General features: G+C 40.2%; 2 protein-coding genes across 3 annotated transcripts in view; both read left to right on the forward strand.

Moving 5' to 3' along the window:
• Positions 1–5,875, forward strand: part of CCDC172 (coiled-coil domain containing 172) — a 111,208-nt gene extending 105,333 nt beyond the window's left edge. Inside the window, exon 10 of the mRNA XM_042908586.1 lies at positions 5,850–5,875. The gene's annotated coding sequence lies outside the window, so the exon portion shown is untranslated. The remainder of the gene's footprint in view (positions 1–5,849) is intronic.
• The window catches only part of PNLIPRP3 (pancreatic lipase related protein 3), a 65,585-nt gene that overhangs the window by 34,611 nt on the left and 18,804 nt on the right, over positions 1–12,170 (forward strand). For both annotated transcript variants that reach the window (XM_042908583.1, XM_042908582.1), the window contains exons 3-5: positions 5,850–6,004; positions 10,743–10,862; positions 11,518–11,649. In XM_042908583.1, coding sequence (XP_042764517.1) covers positions 5,850–6,004; positions 10,743–10,862; positions 11,518–11,649 — 407 coding nt within the window. The remainder of the gene's footprint in view (positions 1–5,849; positions 6,005–10,742; positions 10,863–11,517; positions 11,650–12,170) is intronic.

Here is a 12,170-nt window from a genome sequence, read left to right on the forward strand (position 1 = left end):
ATCAAAATCCCACTTCTTTCCCCCAGAGGATTTTGGATTTTGCAATTGCAGAGTAAGGTGTTACGGACCTGTCACTCCCCACTCTTCCGTCAGCTCTGATCAGGGTGGCCGTGTCATAAGTCCTCTGTCACACTAAGCCATGCTCCTTCCCCCAGAGGCTTGTGTGTTCTCTTCCCTCAGCCCTCTTCCAGAAATCCCCACAGTTTGCTCCTCACCCCCTTCAGCTGTAGATTCAAATGCCACCTATTTTAGTGAGATCCTCCCTGGCCACCCTATTTGAATAGCAACCCCTTCCTCACCTGAACACATACACATCTTCATTTTATTTACTTATTCTTATTCATTGTCCCCACACCCCCACTGGGCTATACTCCACCAGGGCTAGGCTTATTTTTTCCACGGTTGATTCCCTAATGCTGAGAACAATATCTGGCACATAATAGACACTCAAATAAATATTTCTTGGATAAATTAGTGAGTCCATTTTCAAGATATTTTTTGTCATTGGGAAAGGCGGCTCACAGTATGAAAAATTACTCATTTAGAGAGTGGAAGTTAAGAAAACATGAGCTAATATACCAACTTATATGATTTCTTAACCAATTAAACCTAATGTGCTATAGTAAAGAACGTTGAAGTCGAAGGGTAAATAAAACACTTCAGTTGCAGAATATATCAAAATACAATGACCCAAGAACTGAAGGCACTAGAAAAAGAACAAGTAACATTGAAGGAAGAATTTCATGAATAAAAATGAAAGTAAAGGTTAACACATTAGAAGAACAGGAGTAAAGCAATACAATTGATAAATGTATATTGTGATTGCCTAATAAAAGTAAAAAATAGAAAACTGTGATGACAGATTTAAATAAAGAGAAATAACCACAGATGTGGAAGACATTGAAATGATTATACTTTGTATAAATTCAGGCCAAGAGAATTGAACTTCTAGATGAAAAACTTCTCTTTACACCAGAATAAACTCCAGATCAATGAACATTTAAAGTAAAAGAGTGAAACAAGAAAAATATAAACAAAAACAAAGTGAAGTTGTTAATGATCTTGAAGTAAGGAAGGCTTTTCTAAACAAGATGAAACCCCAAAGCCATAAAGAAAGAGACTGATTATTTTGTTGAGTAAAATGTGAAATTTCTATAAAACAAAAACAAAAACAGCAAACTAGAATATTTTTTCTCAATGTCTGATTGAAAAGGACCAAATCTCTCTACTATTTGAAGAGTTTTTACAAATGAATAAGAAAAAAGCAAACTTTAGAAAAATGTACATCAGACACAAAGATGTCACCCACAGAACATGTGCAAAGGGCCAGAAATGCACAAGGTATTCAGGCATTTAGGTAATTCAAGGAATACAAATGAAAATGACAAAAGGTTTTCCTTCCGGTGGCACCTATAAAAATGTAAACCTGCATACCCTTCTGTTGCAGATGGTAGTGTTGTTCCCCACTCTTTACTCCCCCTCCCCGGAAGAGGATGCTACAGCCCCACCTTTGGCTACATGACCTGCAGAGAGCAGTGCCAAGCTCAAATGCCTGTATGAAGAGCATTTGCATGGTTCAACCATGGTTCTGCCCTTTCCCTCTGCCCCAAGAGCAACATGTTCCAGACAGGGTCTCTTTTGGCTTAGATCCTGGAAGGAAGAAGACTGGTAAATCAGAGCCACAGCCAACCGGAAACTACTGCAGCCAAAATAGAACATGAAGGAGAACTAAACCTTCATGTTGGGAAGCCGAGGAGATTTGGAGGCTATTTGTTACAACATAACCTAACAAAAGCTAATTAATGCACCTCCCAATTCTACTTAGTGATAGAATGAGCTGCATCATGGTTCTCCCCCCCCCCCCCCCACACCAACTTAATAACAATGACGCATTGGGCAGGGTGGTCACTTTTTGTAAGTCTTCATTTCCTCACATATGTGACACTTAGGGCTCAGTCTGTTTTTGCCCTTTTAATTATTATTAATTAAATTATTATTAACTAAACATAATTTGGAGAAGTAGTCTTCTTTTTTCTTTTGTGACTTAGAGTTACCATTATTAATTATTAAAAATTTAAGATCATAGATAAGGGTAAACAAGAAAATAAAAACCACGCATCCTCAGGGCGCCTGGGTGGCTCAGTCAGTTAAGTGTCCGACTCACGTATCTCATGGTACGTGAGTTCAAGCCCTGCGTTGGGCTCTGTGGTGACAGTTCAGAGCCTGGAGCCTGTTTTGGATTCTGTGTCTCCCTCTCCTTCTGCCCCTCACCCACTGGCGCTGTCTCTCTCTCTCTCTCTCTCAAAAAATAAATAAAACCCATGCTTTCTCACCATTATTAATATTTTGATGCACTTCCTTTAAATTTTCTTTTTCCCCACACATTTTAAATAAAACCATGCATAGTTCTGCAGCCTGCCTTTTCACCACAACACACTAACATAATCACTGTCATTACAAATTTCATTACAAATCTCTGTAAGCATTTTCAATGGCTGCGTAATACCGTTAACGTTACCATTCTAAAACTATATTCTTTGTCATATGGGCCATTTAAGTTATTGGCCCAGTATCAACTTACCGATTTTGTAGCAAACATGATATTTTTAAAGAACTATTAATCTTTCAATTTTTTCCCTAAATTGCTTTGATACTTTATAATCTTGATCAGTCTCCTTCATCATATCTAGTTTCTTCTAACTTTATATTCTTTTTATGGGTATTTCCTTATGGAAAAAGGCATAGTGACCAATAACCCTGGTAAGTTACAAACATAAGAAACATACAGTTTTTACAAGTCTTTATTTCAAAATCCAAACTCCTTTCCATAGACTGAATAATGTAGTTGAGAATTTGGGTGTATGGGGGAGGGGGAGACATGGCATGCGAAAAGCAAGGGCAGCTGGACATTCTAGAAAAAAACAGAAGGTTGTATTAGAAAGGCACGATCCAAATGTGAACTCATTGATCCAAATTAGAACTGGACATATGTGTGCTTCAACAGAAAAAAAAACAGAATGGATTCCAGGCATAAGAAATATTGATTGAGGAGCTATAGTAGAGATACATTGAAGAAGGCACATGTTTACACTTACAACAAGAGAAAACAAAGGCAACCAGAGAATCCAGGAAAATGAAAATGCTACAAGAAAAGCATGATCCAAATATGAAGCAAACCAAAATGACACTGATCTCGAGCAATTCATGTCTAAGAAAAGATAATTCATGTGAATATTCCCCTTTTGAAGCGAATGGGTAACCATACAACAAAGTGCAGATAAGCAAATGTAATTATAGCACGCTAGCTGGCTCTGAAAGGAAAAATATTTATCTAGTCATAATCGTATAAATTCTGTTTATTGGCTTTCAATTTTTTGGAGCCAGCCTACCCACAAAACATAAAAGACTTAATTATGATCATAGAACAAAGTCTGAATGTTATCAACTTTGACAATATGAAGTCAAAGTGCTGCTGGTGGACCTTGAAAGATGGAAGGGAAGAGAGGTAACATGGCTTAAAACTTCGTCTTGCAAAGGTAGAGAGTCAGGTTATAAGGAGTATGAGGTATCGATCAAGAAATAGAAGATTACTGGGGCACCTGGGTGGCTCAGTCAGTTAAGCTTCCAACTCTTAATTTCGGCTCAGGTCATGATCTCACTCTTCGTGAGTTCAAGTCCACGTTGGGCTCTGCACTGACAGCAGACTGTCCGTGCCTGAGTGACAGCAGACTGAGACTGCCTGAGATTCTCTGTCTCCCTCTCTCTCTGCTCCTCCCCCACTCGTTCGCTCTGTCTCGCAAAAATAAACATTAAAAAAAAGAAATAGATTATTACTCTTTCAGTTCACGGTGGAAGCCAGTTAACGAGCTAAAAACAGTGTTATCGACTATAGAGGAGGAGGAGTTGAGACAGCGTGGAGAGCAGGACTTGTAGGAGCTGTTGTCCCCCAGCAGTTTCAGGCCAGCCCCTGCTTGGCCAGCGCTGGGACGTGCAACCACAGTTCAGCCTGTCTGGCCACTCCCAGAGAAGCTCTGTCAATAGAGACACTAGAGGGACACTGAGGTTCCAGGAGGGAGGAAGATGGCGTTCCTTCTTCTCTGCTCCTGGTTCCTGTCTTTCCAGAAATGACCAATAATCATCCGGTAGCAGCAGGTGGCTCCAGCTGGCAGTTGTTCGGAAACACCCAGAAGCAGGCACACGGTGCCTACTCAAAGATGCCAGTGCTAGCCAGCCAGCACCCCTCTTCACGGGCCAAACCCCAGCTCTGGAGACAGCACCCCTCCCCGCCAGGGTCTAGCAGCCCTTCCTTCAAGTTTCTACATCTGAATGACTTTTTGGTTTGGTTCTTTTGGTTTGGTTCTTTTTGATTCTTCCACCAGCCTTCCACCAGCAGCTGCTCTCTGCAATGGCCACCTGTGAGCAACTACATGGGCCCCTTTGTGCCTTCAGTTCTCCAACACTTCATTGATAGCAATTCATTGTATTAAACTCTCACAGTTAAGATAACCGGTGTGATTTGTTTCTTGCCCTGATCCTGACTGATCCCAAGAATAGGTGGGTTAAATCCTCATTTATTATTGCAGCAAGTTAATAGATCATGTGTGACTAATGTTAATAAATCAAACCTTGGCAGTGTTAGCACATTATATAGAGATGTGGGGGTAACCACGAGAATAACGGCAGACATGTTTAAAAGTAGCCACCTCTAGGGAGAGGGCTGTGTCTGGGAGTGAGCACGGATGTTGCTCATCTGTACAATTTCTTTTTAATGTATGAACATTTGTTTGATTAAAAAAAATTTAATTCCTTATCCTCTCTCTTCATGTTTAGCGGGTAATCTCATTGTTAGGGAATGGAGAAAATGCAAAATCTCCTAAGATTTTAAAGTAAAATCTGGTGGACTTAAGAGTGAAAGAATTATTCAGCATTTTTTGGTAAGTGAGAAAAGGAAATGCTCAAATTCAAGACTTCAAACAGTTGTAGCCAATACTAATGAATAACCATATATTGAATAAATGCCAACCAATTTAATAAATCATAATAACACATTGAATACATAATTCAATGCTACATTGAATAAATAATTATTGTTATAATTGAACAAGTTAAACTATGCCTCCATAAAACAGTATGAAATAAAGTTATTTGCTTTTGGCTGTTAAAAGAAAATGAAAAAGAAAGGCCATGGTGAAAAGATCAATCAGAGTCGGTAGATCACAGAAACATTAAGACTCAGTTTGCCCAAAGCGTCTCATTTTAGACATGAGTGAGGCGAGCTCCAGAAAAGACTTGGTTAAAACGGAATGAAACTTTGCTGTTATCTATACTCCCAGAAGACCGACGTTGGACTCCTACAGTGTGTCAGGCATAGTGCTAGGTCCTGGGGACTCCAGGGTCCATTTCATCCCAAACTTTCAGTCTGATAAGAAAAGACAGAAATTCAGGGAACACACAGTATCCCTCTTATGTCCAGGCCCATTGACAAGGGCTGTGCCGTGTAATAGTTCGTTTAGGCTTCCCAACAAGGCTGTAAGGTAAGTGGTATCATCTCCACATCACAGAGGAGGAAACTGAGACTCTAAAAGAGGCAAAGTAATTGCCCAAAGCCAGGAACGTCTGATCCCACAGCCCCTGTGCTCTCATCCGCAACATTGTGATCTACAAGGTCATGGTCATGATATTGGGAGGGTGGTGGGGGAAGGAGAGAGGAGAGCATTTTTTGAAGAGAATCTCCCCCTAAGTCAGACTTGTGTAACTTAAAGACCAGTTTCAATTAAGCCTCGTGGTAGGAAACAACCTCTCTCTGGGCCTGGTTCCTACAATACTGACCCTCAATCTTTCTGCCGCAGGAAAAGAAGTTTGCTATGAAAGGGTGGGGTGCTTTAAAGATGGTTTCCCATGGACTGGGACTTTGTCAAGACAGTTGGCAGGTCTACCCTGGTCTCCAGAAGAGATAAACACTCGCTTTCTGCTCTACACGAGACATAATCCCAAAGCTTATCAGGTAAGATAACTCGCTGCCTTCACACATAGGTTATTCCAAAATATAAGATGTAGCTATAGGTTCAGTAACCTACTCTGGGATAAACTGTTGACTTAAAGGCAAATATTTCTTTTTAATATTGTAAGCTAGATTTTTTTTTTCTCATCACCAAATACTTGCCCTAGTATTTAAGTATAAAGATTGGTCTGAGTATGTCGTTTCATAGGAGGTAAATTTGATATTTCATTTGATTCATATATTAATTGGGAGCTTTCCACATGTAAGACTGTAAATAGGCAACAGGCTCCTCATGTATTAAATGGAATAAATAAGACAGTGTCCTAAATTTATTATATTAGGGGAAAGGGGGTATATAAATAATTACCTCTGTTGCAGCACAAATTATGATCTGTTACATAAGATACAAACAAAAGAATCTGGGAGCAGTGAGGAAAGGCTTACCTTCCCCTTGAGGGTGGGACAAGAGCCAGAAAGGCTTTGAGGAAGACGTGTTTTGAGGTGTGTCCTGAGAGGTGGGAAGGGTTTGCATAAGCAGAGGCAGATAGAGAAATGACAAAAAAAAAAAGGCATGGACAAATACATAAAGGAGAGAACATCTGATGAATGACAATATGTTGAGTTAGACTGAAAGGAAGTCCTCAAAATATGGAGTTAGTTAGAAAAGTAGTTTAGAGACAAATTGTGTAACTCCTTCCTGGGTATTTTGGATTTCATCCTGTGAGTCAGGAGGTCCCACTGGTAGTTTCTGAAGAGTCACTAGGCTGTTTACTCTGGCTGCAGTGCACCGTCTTGACTGGAGCCGGGCAAGCCTGCAGGTGATTTCCTGACTGTTTCCTACTATGCCACCCAACATGGTAGCCGTGAGCCACGTGTGGCATTAAAATGGAATAAAATTAAAAATTCAGTTTTTCAGTTGCACCAGCCACATATCAAGTGCTAATAGTCCCATGTGGCTAGTGGCTACCATATTGGACAGTGCAAACACGGGATATTTCCACCATCACAGAAAGTGCTATTCGCGATTAACTAGAAAACTACGGCACGGTTCGGAATGGACTCGGGGAACTAGCCTGAGCCATGGAATGAACATGAGTATGATGATAGAAAATTGACATGATAAACATCATAAACTGCCTGGAGATTTTACACATGGGTTATGGGAAGAATAATGACCCTTTTAACAAGAAAACTTGATTGGGGATGCCAGAGAATGAGTTACATGTTGGACGAGTGAGGTTCGTGTAGGCTATTGGAGATTTTCGTCTTGCAACTCTGTGGGAGTCTAGACCTGGAAAAATAGGATCCAAAGTCTTTTACCCAGTGGTGAGAGTTGAAACCCAAGAATGATGTTATCTTAGGGGCAGAGAAAAACAAAAGCATGATACTAGACCCAGGTGGAGCGCGAGCCAGAGAAAGAGCACTCCCCAGTGCGATGACATTTCCAGTTTTTACCTTCATCTATAAAACCTTGAGACTTACTTTCCATCAGACCCAGCCAAGACAGCCTTCTGCTCTGCCTTCTTACAAACAGGATCTGATTTGTAGCTGTCTACATACCAGACACATACACAGGGACACACGACTCTTCACTGACATGTGCCATTTGTGCTGTAGATGACGGCTCTATCTAAAACAAAGAAGAAAAATTCTTATTTTGGGTATGGAGAAACTTACAAAGCAACTGTACCTAAAAATTTGATTTTTATAACTATCAAGAAGCGAAGAGAGGAATATCGTTCAGCCTTTAAAAGAAATGAAATTATGGTAGATGCTACAACATGGATGAACCTTAGAAACATTTTGCTAAGTTAAATCCGCTAGACAGGAAAGGAAAAACATGGTATAATTCCAGTTATATGAAACACCTATTTGAATAGTCACATTCATAGAGATGGAAAGCAGAATAATAGTTACGGGGGGCTAGGGGAGGTGATAATGGAGAGTTACTGTTTAATGGGTGCCAGATTTCAGTTTAGGATGATAGACAATTCCTCGAGAGGGATGGTGTTGATGGTTGCACAACAGTGTGAGTGACTTCACGTCACTGAATTGTATACTTGAAAATGGTTAAAATGGTAATTTTTACATTACATATACTTTACCACAATTTTTTTAAGGTAAAGAGAATCTATGTTGAATAAAAATGTTTTGGAGCACCTTCACTGTTTGTTTAGGACTTCCAGGGTGTATGTGTGCATTCAGGACGAACTATACCCCTAGTCTTGACTCTCAGTCCTCATAGGACTCATGGGTCCTTTCACTTTCTGCACAGTGGCCATGCACCTGAGCTTTTGTAGAGAACGGGCACTAAAACAGGTGATGAAGGTCAGTCTTTAGGACAGTCTGGGCCCTGAAGGCAATGAAGAGAATATCAGACACTGAGCACTTTCCTAATAAAGGGACCATAAAAACAATGTTACTCATATCTTTACCACTCCCTTCCATTTGGAAAAACCCATGTGACAAACCAGATCTGTACTTGAATTTTGCAATGGATGGAAGCCTAAGGGTTTGTTGTTAGAGTGTTTTATAACAACAGTGAGGATATAGGATGAGTCAGGATGCAGTACTAAAAACCAGAATTGACCCATATGCTACACTGTGCAAATCTGACTTCATTTATGAGGAAGCAGAGGTAAACTGTGCAATGGTTTAATGTACTCTTTTCTCAGATAGAGGAATTGTTAAAGCTGAACATGGTGCAATAAACTTGACTCTTCTGAGAGTCATAGGTCTTCACAGCTACATTTCTGCAAGAATAAAACCAACTTACTGTCCCCCAGAGTGGCTCATGCAGTCGCTGCTGGTGATGCACATTTGACATAATCATGGTAGTTTCTCCAGGCTAGAACATATCTAACCAGTGACTACTTTTGACGTACTAGAAACGAGATCATCCAGTCATGCTTTGTAGGATGGGTTGATCTCATTCCAGTTAGGTTCTAACTCCTCAAAGATAAGAACGTTCCAAGTAAAGGCCTGAGCACCCAGCTAAACACTGAGACTTTAACTAGCCCTTTCTCTGGATGACCTGTTCTGTCCCAACACCCTTTTAAGGTTCTGTCCTTGTGATGGCAGAATCTGAGTTGTCTTCTTTGAGTTGGTTCCATGATGTTGTTTCAAGTTTCACATTTTCTAAGTTAGTATGCCACTTCATAGGGGTGTGCCAGATGGCATACAAAGTGAAAAATAGTGTTTTTTTCTACCTTTTCTATTTTATTAAATTCTTCCAGGGCTTTTGTGACAGTGGAGGATGGTCGGACCTCACAATCCTTGTCAGATTGCTACCTTGAAGCTATCACAAGGTCCCGCTTCCCGCGAGTCTCGTGATGGGGAAAGATGAAACAAACTTTCTCTACCAAATTCCTTTTCCCAAATAAGACTCTTTTGAGGGGGAGCATAGAAGTAGAAACACAGTTGGTGTTTAAGGGACTTCAGCTGGAATTGGAATGAGCATTTGGATTCTTTTAGGTATATAGATGGACAAAGGTTTCTGCACTAGAATTCCATTATTTAGCAGAACAGTGTTTCTGGGAAGGCCCAGGTACACCTGATTTTATTATCTGCCTCAGCAAATCCCACATCTGCCCTGGGCCCTATCAGTAAAGAACAGTAGGATCAGATCCTGACTGGAGAGCTCAGTGGTGAAGCACATGAATACAGAGAAGGACCATGAGGGTTTCAGCCCTCACTCCAGGACTCAGCCCCCACTCCAGGTGCTTCGGGACAAGTGACTTCTCATCATGTTCTTTCCTAATCTGTAAAGTTAGTGCCTACCTCACAGTGTCGTGAAAGTTAAATGAGCTACTCTACAAAGTACTTAGAACAATTCCCAGCATGTAGGCACATCTAAGTGTAGCTCTATTACAATTGCCATGTAAACTAATTTAGGATTCTCATAATTGTTTGCTCACCATCTTGGGAGATACTTTAGCCGGCAAGTTATATGATTAATTGCACGTTACTATTAATCACAGGTAGCTGGTAATAGGCTCTTTGTTTGAATTTCATAGGTATCTAAATGTGTTGCTTTCCAGCGTTAGGATTCACCATTGTCAAATTTGCAGTTTGCTGATTAGACTATTCACTTTTTCTCAAGATAGAATTTTGCGCGTTTCTTCTATTGTGCCTTTTCATTTTTCTCTTAATAATGAAATTACTTAAATTCATCATATCACTTAAATTGAGTTTGGTTATAAAAAGAATCCAACAAAACACAAGAAGTACAAAAGAGCATTTAATGTAATTACATAAAATTATCGTTAGCTGTTGTATTGCACATGGTGAGATCCTAACCTCTATTCCTCATTCTTAAAGTGGGGTGAACAATCTGTTTTTGCCACCTTTGTAGCATGCTTTTAAGCCTCAAGTAACACGCTACTCATGAATCACGTCGGCAACAGAGAAGTGTTATACAAAAGTAAGGCTGACAGAAGTCCTGACTGAAACTGACCCAACACAGTCCTAAAGCCCTGACCCAAACAGTGCCTTAAAACCACACACTTGCCCTTCCTGGTGATTAAGTTTGTATTTTGTATTTTATAACACATTAATAACTTCTTAGTATTTTGCAGTGTGTCAAGGTAACTATTTCTTTGGTTAAAATGCTTTCGATAAGGTTGTTAACAATCCAATTTAGTGGAAGACTTTTGAGCAGACAGAATAATTCTACTGAATATCAAATAATTTTAAATTCTTTTTTTTTTTTTTAACCTTCATCTCTTTTCGCTTGAAATAGGAGATCAGTGCAGTTAATTATCGAACTATCCAAGCCTCACACTTCGGGACAGACAAGATGACCCATATCAACATACCCGGATGGAAATCAGATGGAAAATGGCAGCAAGACATGTGCAATGTATGATGTGAATAAACTCTTCCCTCTACTAGATAAAAGCTCTATGTTTAATGGGAATGTACTTCACATACATTAATGCCCATTCGTGGAAATCCCTCCATTCAGTTACTCACATTGTCCTTGTCCCAAAGGCCCCAAGTGAATTATCCATTTCCCATTTATGCTCACTTATTATGAATCGCATAGATTATAAGGGGAGCATATTTTTTTTAATAATTATTCTTTGATAAATTCTCACTTTTGACAAAAGATTAAATGATGCGATAAATTTCTCACTTAAGGGCGAAATTTTCCAGGTTCACTCCAAGAAATTAATTTTCCTCTCTGATACTCGAGATTAATAGAGTGCTAACATAGTAAGCAATTATTTATAAGGCCATATAGTATAGTAGAGTCAGGCCGCCTGAATTCATACCATGGTTCTACTTACTATGATCCTGGGCAAGTTTAATTAATCTATTTGTGCTTCCGATTCCGTACCTGTAACTGGGGATGAAATCAGTTCATATATGTAAAAGGGTTAGGACGGGACCTAGCATGTAATAGGTTTTCAGTACCTGGTAGTGTTATTTCTTATTATGGAATCCCCTGTTCGGTCACTTTGGTTTTCTTCAATTCTTATCTCTCCGAGACTTATAATAAATCTTTGCCCCAGGTGCTACTCAAAGTAGAAGATGTGAACTGCATTAACGTAGACTGGATTAACGGTTCACTGGAGTATATCCATGCGGTAAACAACCTCCGCGTTGTCGGTGCCGAGGTGGCATATCTTACTGATGTTCTCATGGTAAGAAAAGTTGAGTGTTAAATTTTTTTTTTAATATTTGTTTGTTTTTGAGAGAGAGAGAGAGAGAGTCAGAGCGTGAGTGGGGGAGGGGCAGAGAGAGGGGGGGAGACACAGAATCCGAAGCAGGCTCCAGGCTCTGAGCACAGAGCCCGATGCGGGACCCAGACTCACGTTAAGATCATGACCTGAGCCAAAGTTGGACGTTTAACCAACCGAGACACCCAGGTGCCCCAAAAGTTGATTTTTTCAAAAATTATGTGTAATTGGTTTTGCATCATAACACCAAGAATTTGGGTCAGTTGTATGGCTTTTATATCAGCTTACACAAATTCTGAACAGGTGGGATACTATAAGCATTCCTGTATGGTGACTGGAAAAGGGAAATTACTTCTTGGGAAAGAAGCGCCTGTGGTTCTACAAAGCGCCACTTGGTGGCAGTGTCCCTTCACAGGCTCCTCACCAAATACTTCTCCACCCCCACCCCCAAGGTCGCCTCCTGGGTCAACTCGCAGGACCCTCTC

The sequence above is a fragment of the Panthera leo genome, chromosome D2 (genome assembly GCF_018350215.1).
Source record: "Panthera leo isolate Ple1 chromosome D2, P.leo_Ple1_pat1.1, whole genome shotgun sequence".
Lineage (NCBI taxonomy): Eukaryota > Metazoa > Chordata > Mammalia > Carnivora > Felidae > Panthera > Panthera leo.